The sequence below is a fragment of the Psammomys obesus genome, unplaced genomic scaffold (genome assembly GCF_907164565.1).
Source record: "Psammomys obesus unplaced genomic scaffold, mPsaObe1.curated_primary_1811, whole genome shotgun sequence".
Lineage (NCBI taxonomy): Eukaryota > Metazoa > Chordata > Mammalia > Rodentia > Muridae > Psammomys > Psammomys obesus.
This window is the reverse complement of record NW_026589732.1, coordinates 5,554,258-5,572,691: the sequence shown is the minus strand read 5'-3', so window position 1 is coordinate 5,572,691 and position 18,434 is coordinate 5,554,258. Positions and strand designations below refer to the sequence as shown.

At 42.1% G+C, this 18,434-nt stretch overlaps 1 protein-coding gene across 1 annotated transcript; it reads left to right on the top strand.

Annotated features, from left to right (window-relative positions):
* Window positions 1-19: 19 nt before the first annotated feature.
* Window positions 20-8,235, top strand: Mrpl50 (mitochondrial ribosomal protein L50). The gene is made up of 2 exons (XM_055605227.1): window positions 20-149; window positions 6,454-8,235. The coding sequence occupies exons 1-2, from the start codon at window positions 58-60 to the stop codon at window positions 6,839-6,841; spliced, it is 480 nt and encodes a 159-aa protein (XP_055461202.1). The 5' UTR covers window positions 20-57; the 3' UTR covers window positions 6,842-8,235.
* The last annotated feature ends 10,199 nt before the right edge of the window (window positions 8,236-18,434 follow it).

Here is an 18,434-nt window from a genome sequence, read left to right as displayed (position 1 = left end):
TGCAGCAAGCTCGCATCTGATTGGCTGAGTCGGGAGCTCCGCGGATGCTTGTCGAAGATGGCGGCCCTGTGCGTGTGCCGGTTTGTTAGTAGAGACTGGCTGTGGAAAGTTCCCTTGGCTACACGTAGAGACTTTTGGTCTCGATCCAGGTAAATCTGAATGTTTCTCAAAGGGTTACGTTCCAGAAAAGTAACCAGGAGCTGAGGGGACGAGTTGAGAGGGTTATAATGGGACCCTGGTCCTGTGGAGCAGCTTCCCTGCTGTCGTTTCTGCGGTTGCTGGGCCGCTCCTGAAGGCAACGCGGTGCCCTTCTTGCGCCCTGTTTCCTTAGTAAACAGCGTTAACCACGTGTCGGAGGCACCCAGTGTGGTGTCTGCAAGCAAACGACTCGTTTGGACTGATCAACCTAAAACGTGAACGTGGGTGCTCAAACTCCTTCGCGGGGCTTGTCCGGTTTTTAAGCAAACTCAAATAAAGGCTCCCGCTCAACCGCGTGTGTTTTCCCCTCCTCTCGTCGTGCTGTCGTGTGTGCGTGTAGAGAGAGAGAGATTTCGTTGATGCATACAACAGATAATGTCTGAATGCCTTCCGTTTCTCCAAGTGTGTACAGAGCTCCAGCAGTAGTCTTTTTCACACTTTAGTGTTGTGACACGAGAGGGAGCTGAGGCCCACTGAAGAGAAGCGTGCGCCTGCTGGCTCTAGAATCCCCGTGTCTTAACTGCATACCTACAGTTTTCCCCACTGGATCCTGTGGGATCCATCTCTATGACCCGGATATTATTTAGGGAATGAAAGCTTAACCGCTGGGACCTCAGGGAACAACGGATGTCGTAAGTTAGAATTTTGAGTCATTATCTCATGTATTAACTAATCTCTCTCTTTGGTTAATGTCAGATATCCCAAGTTCGCTTCTTTATTCCCTCAACAAATATTTTTGACTACTATATGGTAGATATTAAATATACAATGGTTAATAGACCAAACCTTTGTCCTCAGAGTAGGGAGCAGTTGAAAATGAATTATGTTCATTTCTCGATTACCTGTTCTTTAAGGTGTAAATGGATGTATTGCTGTATATACACACAGAGAAGAGATTTCTGCAGGCCATCTCTTTACATCCTCCTCCTCCTTTCCCTCTCTTCCTCCCCTCCTCTACCTTTTCCTCCTCCTCCTCTTCCTTCTTCGTGTATGTGAAAACACCAAGATCTCTATCAGTTTTTATTGTTGATCATCATAGCTCTGTGTTAGAATTTTAAATCTGTATTGTTCTTGCTCAAGATTGCTGCAGCTATTCGTGGTTTAAGATTGTTCTTTATGGAAAAAAAAAAAAAAGATTGTTCTTTATGTCTTTGAAAAATGCCATTCACTTAAGATAGGTATTGGGCTAACTATATAGGTTATTTAAGTAGTACAGACATATTAACAATATTGATTCTTCAATCCATGAATATGGCATATTTTCTCATTTAAGTGTGTTTTCTGTTTCTCAGTGTTTTACAGTTTGCAGTATAGGGATCTTTATCCTACTTGGTTATCTTTTTCTCTAAACATTTCTCTCTTTTTTTCTGCTATTGTTAACGGACTTGCTTTCTTTATTTTCTTTTGGCATGATCTCTTATTTCTCTAAAGACACCACTGACTTTACTGGAAATTTATTTATGTACATGTATGTATGCACATATGTGTACTGATACCCTTTGAGGCCAGAAGCGGTTATCAGAGCTTCTGTGGCTGTTAATGTTAATTTTATGTCCTGCAGCTTTACTAGATTAGTTTATTCTGGCAGTTTCTTGTGTATGTTGCACAATCTTTGAAGTTTTTTCTTAGACGTTCATGTCATTTGCAAAGACATGACACAGAGGAGAAATTCTTTCTAATTGGGTTGCGTTTTATTTTTCTTTTCTCGAAGTGAATGCCTTCTAGTATGATGTTGTAGTGAAATGATTTACAGAGGTTGAGGCAGGAGTTGTGAGAGTATCTCTGCTTGTACCTGATCTTGAACAGAAAGTTGTTTTAATAGTTTTCCCCCATTTGTTATGATTTTTATGGTTTTAGTTGTGGGGTTTTCTAAGTTATATTCATCAGGTTGTGGTAGATTCTGTACCTATCTAGTGTGGAGCTTTGATCCTTGGTGAGTGTTTGGTTTATTAGCAGGCTCGTTTTGCTTCTATTAAGGTGATTATATGATTTTTACTTTCATTCTGTTAATGTGACATATCATTGATTTGTGTACATTGAACAAATTTTGCAGTTCAGTCAAGTGTTCTACTCAGTCATAATATAGTCACCTTTTTGATGTGCTCCTGAATTGGGTTTGCTTTTGTTTTATTGAGTATTATTGCATCTATATGCATCAAGCTTCTAGCTTTCTTGTGGGATCTTTGTTTGGCTTTAATATCCTGGTTTCATAAAGTGATTTGGAAAATGTTCTTCCCACTTTTGGGAAAGCTTAAGAAGGGCTGATATTAGTCTTTTTTTTTTTTTTTTTTTTAATGTATGGTAGAATTATCACATGAAGCTGTTTGGTCCCTATCTTTGGGATGTTTTTTTACTGTTTTATTTTTCTCCATTTTCTTTTATTGCTGTTGACTGACATGGGCTTTCTATTCTTCCTTGGTTCAGGGTTACATCTCTCTAGGGTCTTAATTGCTTTTAGGGTTTGCAGCTTGTATAGCTCTCTTTTGTGACTTTACAAAACATCTCTCATATCTATATATTTCTGATTTTAATTACATGAGGTTTTAAGGTTTTCTGTATTAGCCCTTTTGTTGGTTCTTCCTATGAGATTTGTAAGATTTATGTGTGCTCTTTATATAGCTTTTGTTTTGCTAACTTTGAATTTATATTTTCTTTTAGTTTCATGTGATTTAGTGTTAGGTTGCTTAAACTCTTGAGTGATGTAGTCGTTTATTATAAATTGGTCTCAGTATAGATTTTCTTTTAAGGTTTGTTACCTTAGGATTTCTATTGTGATAAAATACCATGGCCTACAACAACTGGTCTTACAGCTTGGGGTCAGGACAGGAGCTAAAAACAGGAACCTGGAGGCAGGAACTATGTAGTGGCAATGGGGCCTGCTGCTTTCTTATAGTGCCCGGGACCACCAGACTAAGTGTTGTACCACCCATGGTGTCCCGGATCCTCTTGTTACACCCAGTTCATGAGCCCCCAAAAGATCTATAGGAATCGACTCCGTTGCAAAACACATGAGGGTCTTTTTATTACAAGCTTAACCCCGGGTGGCTGCCCTTTACAAAGACATTTGGGCAAGCGACCCCCAGCTTCGTGAGATCAAACGCCAGTGGGGTAGTACAAGCCTTGGCATTACAGGATTAGGTGGGAGGAACAAAACGCAAGCAGGGTGGTCTCTAGGGAAGCTGACCTTTAAAATGATTGGTCTATTTTTAGGTGCCAAGACTGTTAACAGTTGAGCCTAGCTACCTGGGAGACATCTGACCTCTAGTTCTTAGGGGCTATGTGACTCCAGTCAGACCCTGAGGTTTATCTGGGTGGGGACTGCAGCTGGCCCATTATCTGAAAAGAATGTGGGACTTTGCCCTAGCCTCTGGGCTAGCCCTCTGCTCTAAAAGGAATGTGGTCTTGTGATTCTTCCCCAGCCCCAGGAATTAACTCTAACCTTTCACTTTCTCATCAATTATTAATCAAGAAAATGCCCTAGGCACAGGCTTGCCCATGGGTCAGTATGGTGGAGGCATTTTCTCAAGTGAGATTCCCTTTTCCCAAATGACACAAAAGTTGCCAGCACAGTTATATATTTTCACTCATATATATGTTTTCACTCATCTGATGATACTGTGTGTGTCTGTGTGTGCATATATGTGGAGGACAGAAGTCAATCCTGAGTGACTTCTTCAGTCATGCTCCACCACATAGTTTGCAATATGGCCTCTCACTGAACCTGGAGCCCAATGACTTGACTAGACTGACTAGCCAGCCAGCCCCTGAAATCTGTCTCTGGCTCCTTAGTGTTCTTATTACAGACATGTGCATACTCTGGTAGTTTTCTCTCCTAGATGAAGAGTATTGAACTCAGATCCTCAGGTTTGCTTGGTGTCTTCTGTTGCTATGAAGAGGCACCATGACCATGGCAGATCTTATAAAGGAAAACATTTAATTGGGGCTGGCTTATATTTCAGAAGTTTGGTCCATTATCATTTGCTGGAGCCCGCCAGCAGAGTCAAATGGTTCTTGAGTTGGGAGTAAGGATTAAAATTAATAAACTAATACACAACACACATGGGACTCAACCAGCCAGCCGCAGCAGCCTGACTTTATTGCAGAGAGCTTTTAAGCCAGAGTAAAAACAGCTCAGAACAATGGATTAAATTTACAAGGAGGTGAAATAAGAGGTGTGATCTTCACAAGCTGTCCCACCTGCTGTCACAAACAAAAGGAGATGGACTTGCAAATTCTTCCCTGACTTCAGTGAAGGCCTGGTAAAAGCAGTCTTTCCGCCATGATTTAAATATCAAAGCAGCTGCCAGATCAACAGCTCCTGACAATTATCATGGCAGGAAGCATGGCAGCACACAGGCAGACATGGTGCTGAGGTAGCTGAGAGTTCTACATGTCTACATGTCTACAGGCAGCAGGAAGAGTAAGAGACACTGGGCTGCCTTGAGTGTCTGAAACCTTAAAGTCCACCCCCACACACACTGATACACTTCCTCCAACAAGGCCACACCTCCTAATAGTGGCATTCCCTGGCGACCAAGCATTCAAATCTGTGAGCCTCTGGGGGCCATTCCTATTCAAACCACTACACTTGGCAAGCATTTTACCTACTGAGCCATCACTGTAGCCCTTTATCACAAGATAATCTGGACATTCCTTTTTTATTTCCTCTTTTGTTCCTATGTCTTTATTTTATTTTTAATTTTAAGTTTTTTTTTCACAATTTATTCATTATATATCCCGATTGAAGCCTCATCCCTCAACTCCTCCCAACCCCACTCTCCCTTCCTCCCCCATCTCCTAATAAACTAAAAGGGGGAGTTCTCCTCCTCTGCCATCTGCCCATAACTTACTAGTTCTCATCAGGACTGCCTAGATCCTCTTCTTCTGTGGCCTGGCAAGACCGTATCACCAGGGGCAAGTGATCAAAGAGCAGGCAATCAAGTTCATGACAGAGGCAGCCCCTGCTTCCCTTACTTGAGAACCCACATGGAGACTGAGTTGCCAATAGGCTAGATCTGAGCAGGGGGTCTAGGTCCTCTCCTAGATGTCCCTCAGTGGCAGAATGGATGCAGAAATTATGGCATATTTACACAATGGAATACTACTCAGCTATTAAAAACAAGGAAATCATGAAATTTGCAGACAAATGGATGGAACTAGAAAAGATCATCCTGAGTGAGGTATGAAACAAACAGAAAGACTGGCATGGTATACACTCACTCACAAGTGTATATTAGCCATATAATATAGGATAGCTATACTAAAATTTACAAACCTGAAGAAGCTAAATAACCAGGGGGACCCTAGGGAGGATGCTTAAAATCTCATTCAGAATGGCAAACAGGGTAGACACCAGAAGTGGTAGAAGAGAGGAAACAGGATGGGAGCCTAATATAGAGGGTCCTCTGAAAGGCTCCACCCAACAGGGGATCGAAGCAGATGCTGAGACTCACAGCCAAACTTTGGGCAGAATGCAGGGAGTCTTATGAAAGAGGTGGGGGTGGTAGGAGGACATGGAGGGGACAGGAGCCCAACAAGGAGACCAACAAAACTAAAAAATCTGAGCCTAGGGGGTACTGCAAAAACTGATGCACCAACCAGGGACCATACATGGAGAGGACCTAGATCCGCTGCTCAAATTTTATTTCCTCTTTGATCCATATATTGCTTAGCTTTCATGCATTTGTTATTGTTTTTCTCTTGTACTTTTGGTAAGAGTGTGTGTGTGTGTGTGTGTGTGTGTTCAATAAGTATTTTGTATGCTTTTTAACTTTTAAATTCATGAGGCTTCTTTTGTGATACAATGTAATCTATCCTAAAAAATGTTCACTATATGTTTGAGAAGTAAATCTGAGAGTGTTTCATGTTAGGGACAATATTAAGTTGAAAGCTCTGTGTGTCCATTTGGTATACAGTGTTATTAAAGTTCAGCATTTATTAGTGTTCTGTGTGAATAGCCTAGCCACTAATTTGTTGAAAGACAAAGAACTAGGACTCCCAGACAGAACAACTTATCTTATTTTTGTTCTTTACTTATTTTTAGAATTCGCACAAGTATGTAAAATATGTACTAAGTTTTTTTCTTTATGATTTGGTTACACATTTGCTTATACATTTCTTACTCTTTTCTGCTTTCCACTGTGCTTAGAAAGTCCTAGGTGTGCAAAATACTTGGTTTTGATTGCAAGGCAAGATTCAGTCAGGTGTTTATTAGCTTCAGCCAAAGATTCACATGTTTGCTTTTGATCATTCCAGAAAGGAGAAAGAGCCCCTGGTGCCTGAAGCAGTAGAGGAAGTGAAGAAAGAACCTGTCTTGGTGTGTCCACCCTTACGAAGCCGAGCGTACACCCCACCTGACGATCTCCAGAGTCGCTTAGAATCTCATATCAAAGAAGTTCTTGGTTCATCTCTTCCTAATAATTGGCAAGATATCTCCCTGGATGATGGTCATGTGAAGTTCAGACTCCTGGCACATTTAGCTGACGACTTGGGCCATGCAGTACCTAACTCTAGGCTCCACCAAATGTGCAGGGTCAGAGATGTTCTTGATTTCTATAATGTTCCTATTCAAGACAGATCTAAATTTGATGAACTCACTGCCAGTAATTTACCTCCCAATTTGAAAATCAGTTGGAGTTACTGAGCATTTCAATCAACGAACACACTGAGATCATTTACTCTCCTCACTAAGGTGGCTGACAAACCTTGTGATATGTTACCCATCAGAACTCCTCTCGAAACCTCCCTTTCCTATACTTTTTTTCTCCCTGTAGAACAACACATCTTTTTTTCTCATGAAGAGTCAACAAGGAAAACCTTTTCACATTTGCTAAAGCTAACTTCCCCCAATAAAATCAAGTTTTGATAGTTTATGAAAATGTTCTTATTCTGAGAAATATGATCAGGGTTGTTGAATGGAATAGAAGTGATAGTATGAATAGATATTGAAAGGGGATTTGTTAGGTTAGCTTACATTAGGGTCTAGGTAGCTCATCAATGGCCATTTCACACCGGTGAGGCCGAGAACCTGGCTGTTGTGCACTCCACAAGGCTGACTCTCTCTGCATTGCCAGGCTGGTGCAGAGGGCCTAGAGGATTCTTTGAAGATCTTACTGATCTTCAGTCTATGATGGTAGCCTGATGGTTGTAATACGAGTGAAGAAAGGCAGCAATGGCAGGAACAGGATAGGTGTACTTGTCAGTAGAGTGAAGGCAAACGGGCAGAAGCCGCACCTTCTGCACGGGTTCTGCCCACCACCATTAGGGTGCACTTGCTGAGATAATCTGATTAGGACAGTTCCTCAGTGGAGTGGCCAGAGGATAATCTGATTAAGATAGTCCCTCAGTGGAGTGGCCAGAAGATAATCTGATTAAGACAGTCCCTCAGTGGAGTGGGCAGTTGCTTGTCTTGTAGTTGACTCCAGATGAGTCAAGTTGACAAGCAAGATCAGCCATCATGCGGAGACACTAATTAATTTGGGTTTAAGATAGGAGGCCATGGCAAATTCAGATGTTTTCTCTGCCCTTCATATGGATAAAGTAGTAGTTGCTATAAAATGTTCTCATCTGATTAAGGCTCATAGATACAGGATTATTATACATACATATACAAATAATGAAATGTAGGAGAAATTGGAAAAAATATGAACATCGGGTACACACAGAAAGTTCCACTCAGAGTTTTACTCCACGAGTGAAGATGGAAGAAAGTACACTGGTTTCTGGCTTTATCTCTTGGGATTAAAGCAGATTTATTAAAGTGTGGCATCTTTCTTTTTGAATGAAATTCACTTTTATGTATCCCTTTATTATTTCCTTAAAATGTGTACTTGAACTGAAAAAAAAATACCTAGCAATTATTTTTATAAGGTTGTTGCCAGATTCTACATTTAATTGCATATTCCTAAAATGAAGCATATTTCAGTCTTTTCTGTAGTTTTGAAAATGGCCTTAGTTAGTTCCGAGGTTGACACATCTTTGTATTTGCTGTACTTAGTTTGTAGAGTTTATTCGAATAAAGTACCAGATAGATCTGAATGACAAAATTGGTGATTATGTAAACAAAATTGTGGTAGGAAGGGATTTTTGGATTTTTGTTTCTTTGGGTTTTTTTTGTTTGTTTGGATTTTTTTTTGAGACAGGGTTTCTCTGTATAGCCTTGGTGTCCTGTAACTCTGTAGACCCAGCCAGCCTTGAACTCACAGAGATCCCCCTGCCTCTGCCTCCCTGATTGCTGGGATTAAAGGCGAGCACCAGTACCACCCCACCCAGTAGGAAGGTTTTAAGCACAGGGAAAGTATTCTCTTTCCTTGGATGACTTTGTTGAAAAAGTCATAAAAATGTAATAATCAGTTATGCATATAAATTCTAAGATTCATTAGGAAAAAAAAAATAGTTGAGGCAGCTGAGAAGGCTTAGTGGGTAAGAATGCTTGACCTGTAAGCCTGAGGACCTAGGTTTAAATCCCCAGTACTCATGTAAGAGCTGAGCATGGCTGCACCTGCCTGTACCACTCCAGCACTGCATTGTGGAGACAGGTGACTACCTAGAGCTGGGTGGCCAACTAGTGAAAAAAGTGAGGTTCCCATTCCATGAGAAACATTATCTCAAGGCAATTAGGTGGTGATCAGTAGAGAAAAATATGTCCTTGTGCACACACAGGTGTGCCTATACACTCAATCCTGATGGGACAATGTCTTAAAAAAAAGTCACACCATTTAGTAGTTGGTAGATATGCATCAATAGCATTCATTATGTTATGAGCTAAAGTGTCAGTGTTTGGATCCCTGGAGTTAAGACATAACAGCTCCTTTTTCTATGAGAAGGCGATTCAGCATGGAAACATTTGGGCTTCACATGCAGAATTTGATAATTTTGCTTCCCATACAAGAATGTACTAGAAGGAGGGAGTCCAAGATGGGAGCCACCAGTACACACAGTATCTGAGGGGCAAAGGATCCGAAACTCTGAAATTGATGAGTGGAGGGGCAGCTGAGGCCAGAACATTGACATTGAGGCTTCCTGGGTGAGAGGGGACAACCTGTGAGCTGAGACCGTTTGAATCCAGGTCACTTGTGGACATCTCTAGGGACAGAGAGTGGTGAATATTCAACCCCCCTGCACTTACCCTTGCCCCAAGCATGGGCCTCCCTTCTCGGCGGAGGCTGCAGTGGTTGCCCCAAGCTCAAGCCTCCATGCTTGGTGACTGAGATAGTAGAGGTGGCTACCCTAAAATATGGTCCTCCCTGTCCAGCTGACAAACAGTGGACACCCCTGAGCTGATGGGTCTCCTACACTCTCATTTGCTCCTGTGGGCCCAAATTTGAGAGTAGAGAACAGGGAGTACACCTGTGCTTTCCGATTAGGCCTGCTAGCGAGTGAGTGCATTCAAGTGAGTGAATGCAGAGCCCCAGATCTAGGTTCCCTCTATGCTAGCAGCCAGACATCGGGTCCTTCCCACCAACACCCCCACTGTGGGCAACATCGGGGTCCTTGGGACATGTTCTCAACATAGAAACCCCTGATTTATGGGTCTACCAGTGAAGTCTGGGCAAAAATTCCTGGAGTCCAGACAGATCTGAATACCAGGAGGACAGTAGGACAGGCCTGTAGAACATTATTTAGGGCACCTGCACATGCACTTTGCACCCATAAAGAGTGCCAGAACCCGCACCCCCTCCTGCCTTACGCATCACATTCCGGGGTCTACACACTCTAGCACCCTGTCCTTCAAAGCACACTTCCACACACAAACCTGTGCTTGTACACCTGTGCCTGTGACCTTAGCTATAGCTGAAACACCAACATCCACTCTAAAACAGGTGGACCTCTCTCATCTTCCCAAAGAATACTCCAGGCACCAGAGAAAGATGGACCCAGTCTGCAGTACAGACTCCAGAAACAAACTTCACACAGTGAAGGTTACAAATAAACAGATGGCTTGAGTTCCATATAAGAGCACATCCAACAAAAATCAGGACATCATGGCTTCACCAGCAACCCCAAAAATCAATGGCTATGCTAATTCATCAGAAACACAGGAAAATTATCTCAAATCTATGCTAATCCAGATATCACAGGCACATAAAGAGGAAATGAACAAAGCTCTCAAAGAAATATAGGCAAATCAGCCAAACAAATACAGGCACAATTAGGGACATATAGAAAGGAAACAAACAAAAAAATAGATGCCATCATGAAAAGACAAGAATCCGCATTCAAACAGATGAAAGAAATGGTGCAAGACATGAAAACAGAATTAGAATCAATAAAGAAAACACAAACAGAAAACCCTGGAGCTGGAGAACTTAGAGAAAAGAACAGGAACTACAAAGGTAAGCATCATCCAAGAGATGGAGAGAGACTATCAGGTGCTGAAGGTGCAATTGCAGAAATGTATACATCTCTCAAAGAAAAAGTAAAATCAGAAAAGCTCCAAGCACAAAACATTCAAGAAATCAAGGATGCCATGAAAAGATGAAATCTAAGAATAATAGGAATAGACAAAAAAGATTCCAGGGTCCAGAAAATATTTTCAAGAAAATCATAGAAGAAAATTTTCCCAACTTAGAGAGATGTCCATAAGCATACGCGAGGCCTACAGGACACCAAATAGACTAGACCAGAAAAGAAACTCCTCACATCATATAATGGTCAAATCTATAGAACAACAACAAAAAAATATATATATATTAAAAGCAGCAAGGGAAAAAGTCCAAGTAACATATCAAGGTAGACCTATCGGAATCACACCAGACTTCTGAACAGAAACTATGAAAGCCAGAAGGGCCTGAGCAGATGTCATGCAGACTCTGAGACTACAGATGCCAACCCAGACTACTTTCACCCAGCAAAGCTTTCAGTCAACATAGATGGAGAAAACAAAATGTTCCATGACAAAACTTTAAACAGTATCTATACAGCAAACCAGCACTACAGAAGATACTAGAAGAAAAACTCCAATGAAAATGACTACACCCAAGAAAACAGGATATAGGCCGCAATCCTCTCCTGTTTCCACAGGAGGTTGGTGTCCCATGTTCGAACCTGTATACAATTTAAAAAAACTTTATGTATTTACAGCGGAGTCTATTTATTCCTGGTCTTTTGGGGTTCGCAAACTGGGCATTACACTTTCCTTTTCATAGTCTCGCCCTGGTGGCAGGGGCAGTTCCTCTTCCAACATGCTGCAGTAGATATATGGGGCAGTCACAGCTCAGCACGGAGGAATATAGGGATTCCAAGATGGCATTAGAATTAAACCCAAGGTTGCAGAGCATGTCCACAATTTTGGGATCTGGGTAGGTCTCACTTGGCACCTTAACTTCACATTTCCAGACCCATGGGTGTTTCTCAAGGTCTTCAATGGAAGGCCTCTTCTCTGGGATAATGGTGAGCATTTGGAAAAGGAGGTTTTCAAGTGGCTGAGAAATGTGACTGGAGACGTAATTAGTGCCCGTGATGATCTTCGCCTTTGTCTCTTTTATGTTTTGTCCTTTGATATAATAAAATAGCACACTGAGACTCCATATGTCTGCCTTCTTCCCATTGTAGGCCTCTCTCAGGACCAACTCAGGGGCATTAAAGGCCTTGGTCCCACATTGTTTTCCCAGTCTAGTGCCAGATCTAGTCTTGGCTGCAAGCCCAAAATCAATCACCTCCACATTGCCCTCTGCATCTAGCAGGATGTATTGGGAATTTAGGTCATGATGGACAATATCAAGGTTGTGGCTATCCTTCATGGCCACCAATATCTGCCAGAATATTTTCTGTGCCTCCTCCTCCTACAGCCCGCCATTCTCTATTACCATTTGGAATAAGTTTCTTCCCACGGCAATCTCAGTTATATAGTGCACTTCCTGGATGTATGGATGTTCTAGCATCTCCAGTATCGCCTTCTCAGTGAAGATCCACCACAAGTTCTTCTTGGTGTTCTCAACAGTTTTTATGGCTACCAAAGCACTTGTAAGCCTATGGTAGCCGAGCCTCACACAGCCAAAGGCACCCTGGCCAATGGGCAAGAACACCTGATACTGACTTTTCAAGATTTTGTTTTCAGAACTCTTGTCCATGAGGCTAGTTGGTCACTGTGCTTCTTAGCACACAGGTTAAGGAACAAAAACCCAACAGCTACAAAACTATGAATGAAACAGAGGTTCTCAACACAACAGCTACCAAACTAGACAGCTGTGAAGGAGTCCCACAGGTCACCACAAACAGCTCCCTGGTCTGCAGAGATAAAAGCACAGCACAGCACAGCACAGCCTGATATGCAGGACACTCATTCTTCCATCACAGTGGCTCATTGTGAGGTCAGAGAAGAAAGGGACCAACCACAGCAGCCTATAGGCTGTCTCCACTTTGGGCCACAGGCAGCTTTTCTCTTATGAAATTGAGACTAGCCTCTGCCTGCCTCTGCTTCAGTGGATCAAGCAGACAGCTTCTGCTTGTTCAGCAATTCCATCCTTCAAGTGCTTCAAGTGGCCTACATGGCTGGATGCTGAGCACTTCAAGCCTTTTGTGGTTTTTCAAGCACAAGGTGCATTTTGAACCAGTGTTGAAAGAATCAAACTAGCCTTATAACCTATATTTTTAATTATAAGCCCATGTCAAACTAAAGTCTTTCAGTACTCTTTCAGAGAACCTCCTGACTCTAGCCATCTACATAGATGGAGATAAGGAAATGAACAGGCAAAAACCTCCACCTGGTTGCAGAAGAAAATAACATTGACTAGTGGTGGATCCAGATGGTCCTAATTCCCCTCCCAAATAGCCCCTGACCTTTTGACTAAAGGCACGTAGCCCACTTCTCAGAGAGACTACAGGATGAGCAAATTGCTTTTCCTACCTTTGACAATGGCCTAGTCTGACCACAGGATGTACTAATCCTTTCCCCACCTTTAACAGTAGCTGAATCTGCACATATCAAAAAAAGATCAGATATCCCCCAGTCGTCTGGGACAAAGCTGACTGGACCTGGTGTCCAAAATAGACCCTATATCTGCTTCTATGCTGTCAGAACTGTAACCCCATCTACCCCTTTAAAAACCCGAGGCTTCCTGGAGTCATTGTGGACTCTAGCCTGAATGCAGAGTTAGCAACAACACACTCCCCCCCCCCCCCCCCCGCCCCCCCCCAAACCACCGCCCCCCCCCCCCCACCCCGTGCACGTTGGTGAATAAACCACTTGTTATTTGCAGTGATCCTGGCCTTGTTAATTGCAGAGTTTCCTTCACAGGTCTCCTTGGTAGTTAGACCTCCTGTTGGGTCTTTCAGTGTCCTGCAAAGATAGAGGTTAAGTCATTAGAGGGCTTTTCTAAAGCTGTGTTTACAGTCTTCTGTTCTCAAGATCGGGAGGAACAAAGGCTGAATGATCTACAGTACAAGGAGCTCTGGCTCCTCTGTACCTGAACCTGTTGGTCCTGCTTCTGGACCAGAGGCTTGCTTCCAGTGTGGATTAAAGGAGCACATTTGTAATGAGCCTGTAAGACAGTAAAGCTGTCAGGAGCAAAATTAAGAGACATTTTTGGTGACAGTGACTGGGTAACGCCCTTAAGGCATTAAGTAATGAAATTAGGTAATGTCAGCTGGTTAGCAGCTGGTGGGTGTGAAAGAGCTATAAGCCAAGCCATGCCCCCAAAAAGTGTATATAAAACTGCAGCCTGAGCCTACGCAGGCGTGGCACGATAGACTCTTAGTGAGGAAGCCGCAAGACCGCCAATAACCAGCCAATTCCCGACTGTGATTAAAGCAGCATTCAAAAATCGTTCTGGCGTTGGCTTTTATCAATACCTCGCTGCCCTTTGTGGTGTCTCGGTTAAGTCCTCTGGCATAATCTCAAGCGCTCATGATAATGTTAGATGTGAATGCCCAGAACATAGGAGGAGGCCTTGGCAGTCTTGTGGTCATGGGGTCACTTTTCTCCTGAGGAGCTGTGATGGATCCCAGGGCCCTGGTCTAGGCTCCTGTCATGCCTGTTGGCCCCAGGGAGCCCTGGAAAAGCACTGTGTTGACACCTGATAGATAGGAGATCTGGATTTTCAGCTCCCTTGTGATCCTGAGTGCTGACTGGCCCTGAAAACCATGGTCCAGGGGATATCAGGACACTTCCTAGAGCACGGTTTCAGCCTCCTGTCTGCTCTGGAAATATCTGCAATCAGTCTTACCTCATAATTCTGAGAGACCAAAGGATAAAGTCTTTAAGACCTAGAGTAGGTGTGGTAAAAAGTTAGTAATGCCCCGAGGGGAGAGCTACCTCACTGCATTCTTTTCCCACCCACTAGAGATACAGTTGCTAGGAAACTGGACCATCCCCCTAGGGAGGGATACCTGGTCATTAATAGTCTGGGAACCTTCCTATAGCCAATCAATTCAAAGTGTAGCATTTTGACCAATAGATGTTTGCCAGGCAGGAATTGTCCCCTGCCTTGGGCATGCTGGGATGGACCACAATCTATAAATCACCCAACTAACCTGGGCACGCGTGCTCAGCTCCCACCGCTTTGGTGGTGGGGTTGTGTAGGCCCAAGCTGCAGATTGTAATTTACAATAAAAAAACCCTCATGTGTTTTGCAACGGAGTCGTTTCCTGTAGATCTTTTGGGGGCTCGCGAACTGGGTATAACAGTTCCTGAGATACTGCTCTATTTTCAGGACAGGATCTCCTCTTTGAACCAGAGGTCAAGCTCTTGTCTTTGAGACAAATATAATCTAGTTCACGAGGAGTGGCGGTAACTAAGGGACCAGAGTAAACCAGCCAGTCTGTCCTGATCCATCTTCCTGATCCTGTTCGTAGTCTCTACAGACATGGCATCTTCTCCAACTGAAGCAATGGACTAGGGCTCTTTGGTGTCCTTTCATGGGCTGAGGGTGTTGGGAGCCACTAGTCTTCCAGCTTGCTTTGATATTTAGATCTCAGTGGAAAGATCAGCCTTCATTTGGAGTCAGTGAAGAATTTCCAAGTCTATTTCACCTTTTGTTTCAGATAGCAGGTGGGGCGTCCTTGTCTAGGACACAACTTTTGCTTGACTTCCTTGTAAATTACTCTGTCCTGAGGGGCTTTTGTTCTGGCTTAAAAGGAGTCAGGAATAAAGCAAGGTGTCTAGCTTTCACTAGAGCCTCTTGGAAAGATTAAAAAAAAGAAAAAAAAACAGTATATAAATAACAAAAAATTAAAAGAAAACAAGCATTGAAACACAGTAACACCACCAAGTCCACAATAAAAAGAACTAACATTCATTGGTCACTATTATCTATCAACATCAATAGACTCAACTCTCCAATAAAAAAACACAGACTAACAGAATGGGTGCGGAAACAGGATCCAACATTCTGCTGCATCCAAGAAACACACCTCTGTAGCAAAGAAAAACACTGCCGCAGAGTAAAGGGCTGGAAGAAAGTTTTTCAAGCAAACAAACCCAGAAAACAAGCAGGGGTAGCTATCCTAATACCTTATAAAATAGAATTTCAATCAAAATTAATCAAAAAAAGATGAGGAAGGGCACTTCATTCTCATCAAAGGAAAAATCCACAAGGAGGACATCACAATCCTGAACATTTATGCTCCAAATATAAGAGCACCTACATTTGTAAATGAAACATTATTAAAGCTTAAAGCACACATTGTTCCCAAACTTTAATAGTGGGAGACTTCAACACTCCACTCTCACCAAGGGACAGATCATCAAGACAAATGCTAAATAGAGAAATAATGGCACACACAGAGGTCCTAAATCAAATGGACCTAATAGATGTCTACAGAACTTTCACCCAAACTCAAAAGAGTATACCTTCTTTTCAGTACCTCATGGAACCTTTTCCAAAATTGACCATATAGTCAGGCACAAAGCAAGCCTCAACAGATACAAGAAGATGGAAATAATCACTTGTTTCCTATCAGACCATCAGGGCCTGAACTTAGACCTCAACAACAACAGAAATAACAAAAAGCCTACATACTCATGGAAACTAAACAATTCTCTACTCAATAACAGCTTCATCAGGGAAGAAATGAAAAAATATATTAGAGACTTCATAAAATTCAATGAAAATGAAGGCACAACTTACCCCATACTTCAGGGACACAATGAAAGCAGAGCTAAGGCGAAAGTTCATAGCACTAAGTGCCGCTAGAAAGAAGTTTAAGACATCTCAAATAAGCAACTTAATTGCACACCTACAAACCCTAGAAAGAAAGAAGCAGACACAGCCAAAAGGATTGACGATTAGAATCAAACTCAGAGCTGAAATAAATGAATTAGAAACAAAGAAAACAATTCAAAGAATCAATGAAACCAAGAGCTGGTTCTTTGAGAAAATCAACAAGATAGACAAACCAATAGCCAAACTAACTCAAATTCAGAGAGGAAACTAACAAAATCAGCAAAATCAGAAACCAAAAGGGGGAACATAACAACAGACATTGAGGAAATCAAAACAATCATTAGGTCTTACTACAAAAGCCTATATGCCACAAAACTTGAAAATCTAAATGAAATGGACAATTTTCTTGATAGATTCCATTTACCAAAATTAAATAAAGATCACATAAATAGATTAAATACTCCTATATCCCCCAAGCAAAAGGAGTAGTCATCAAAAGTCTCCCTTTACAAAAAAAAAACAAAACAAAAAAAAAAAAAAAAAAACAACCCGGGGCCAGACACAGGAATTCTGTGTTTCAGCACAGAATTCCACCAGACCTTCAAAGAAGAGCTAATTCTAGTTCTCATTAAACTATTCCACAAAAATAGAAACAGAAGGAACATTATCAAACTCATTCTATGAAGCCACAGTCACCTTGATACTTAAACCACAAAAAGACCCCAAAAAAGAGAATTTCAGACTTATCATTCTTATGAACATTGATGTAAAAATATTGAATAAAATACTTGCAAATCGAATCCAAGAACACATAACAGATATCATCCACCATGACCAAGTAGACTTCATCCCAGGCATGCAGGGGTGGTTCAATATACAGAAATCCATCAATGTAATCCACCATATAAACAAACTGAAGGAAAAAAAAAAAACCATATGATTATCTCCTTAGATGCTGAAAAAGCATTTGACAAAATCTAACACCCATTCATGTTTAAAGTCTCGAGGAGATCAGGGATACAAGGCACATACCTAAACACAGTAAAGACAATATACAGCAAGCCTATAGCCAACATCAAACTCAATGGAGAGAAACTTAAATCAATCCCACTGAAATCAGGGATAAGGCAAGGCTGCCCACTCTTTTCATATCTCTTCAACATAGTACTTGAAGTCCTAGCTAGAGCAATAAGACAACTAAAGGAGATCAAGGGAATACGAATTGGAAATGAAGAAGAAAAAAATATTACTATTTGCAGATGACATGACAGTATACACGAGTGACCCCAAACATTCAACCAGAGAACTCCTTCAGCTGATAAACATCTTCAGCAAACTGCCTGGATACAAAATTAACTAAAAAAAAAAAAAAAAAAATTCAACAGTTAAAAACAAGGAAATCATGAAATTTGAAGGCGAACTGTGAGAACTAGAAAAGATCATCCTGAGTGAGGTGACCCAGAAACAGAAAGACACACAGGGTATATATCACTTATAAGTGGATACTAGACATATAATATAGGATAAACATACTAAAATCAGTACACCTAAAGAAGCTAAGCAAGAAGGAGGACCCTGGGTAAGATATTCAATCCTCACTCAGAAAGGCAAATGGGATGGAATTCAGAAGAAGTAGAAAACAGGGAACAGGACAGGAACCTACCACAGAGGGCCTCTGAAAGACTCTACCCTGCAGGGTATCAAAGCAGAGGCTGAGACTCATAGTCAAACTCTGGGCAGAGTGCAGGGAATCTTATGAAAGAAGGGGGAGATAGAAAGACCTGGAAGGGACAGGAACTCCACAAGGAGAGGAAAAAAAATCTGGGCACAAGTGTCTTTTCTGAGACTGACACTTCAACCAAGGAACATTCATGAAGATAACCTAGAACCCCTGTAGAGATGTAACCCATGGCAACTCAGTGTTCAGTGGTTTTCCTAGTAATGGGGACAGGAACTGTCTCTGACATGAACTCAGTGGCTGGCTCTTTGTTCACCTCCCCCTGAAGGGTGGGGGAAGGTGCAGCCTTACAAGGCCACAGAGGAAGACAATGCAGCCAGTCCTGATGAGACCTGATAGACTAGGATCAGATGGAAGAGGAGGAGAACCTCCCCTATCAATGGACTTGGTAAGGG

What these genes read in the sequence shown, in the direction of transcription:
- Mrpl50 (XM_055605227.1), top strand. Translation starts at nt 58, where the DNA reads ATGGCGGCCCTGTGCGTGTGCCGGTTTGTTAGTAGAGACTGGCTGTGG. An exon ending in GACTTTTGGTCTCGATCCAG is followed by an intron (nt 150 to 6,453) that starts GTAAATCTGAAT and finishes TGATCATTCCAG; the next exon opens with AAAGGAGAAAGAGCCCCTGG.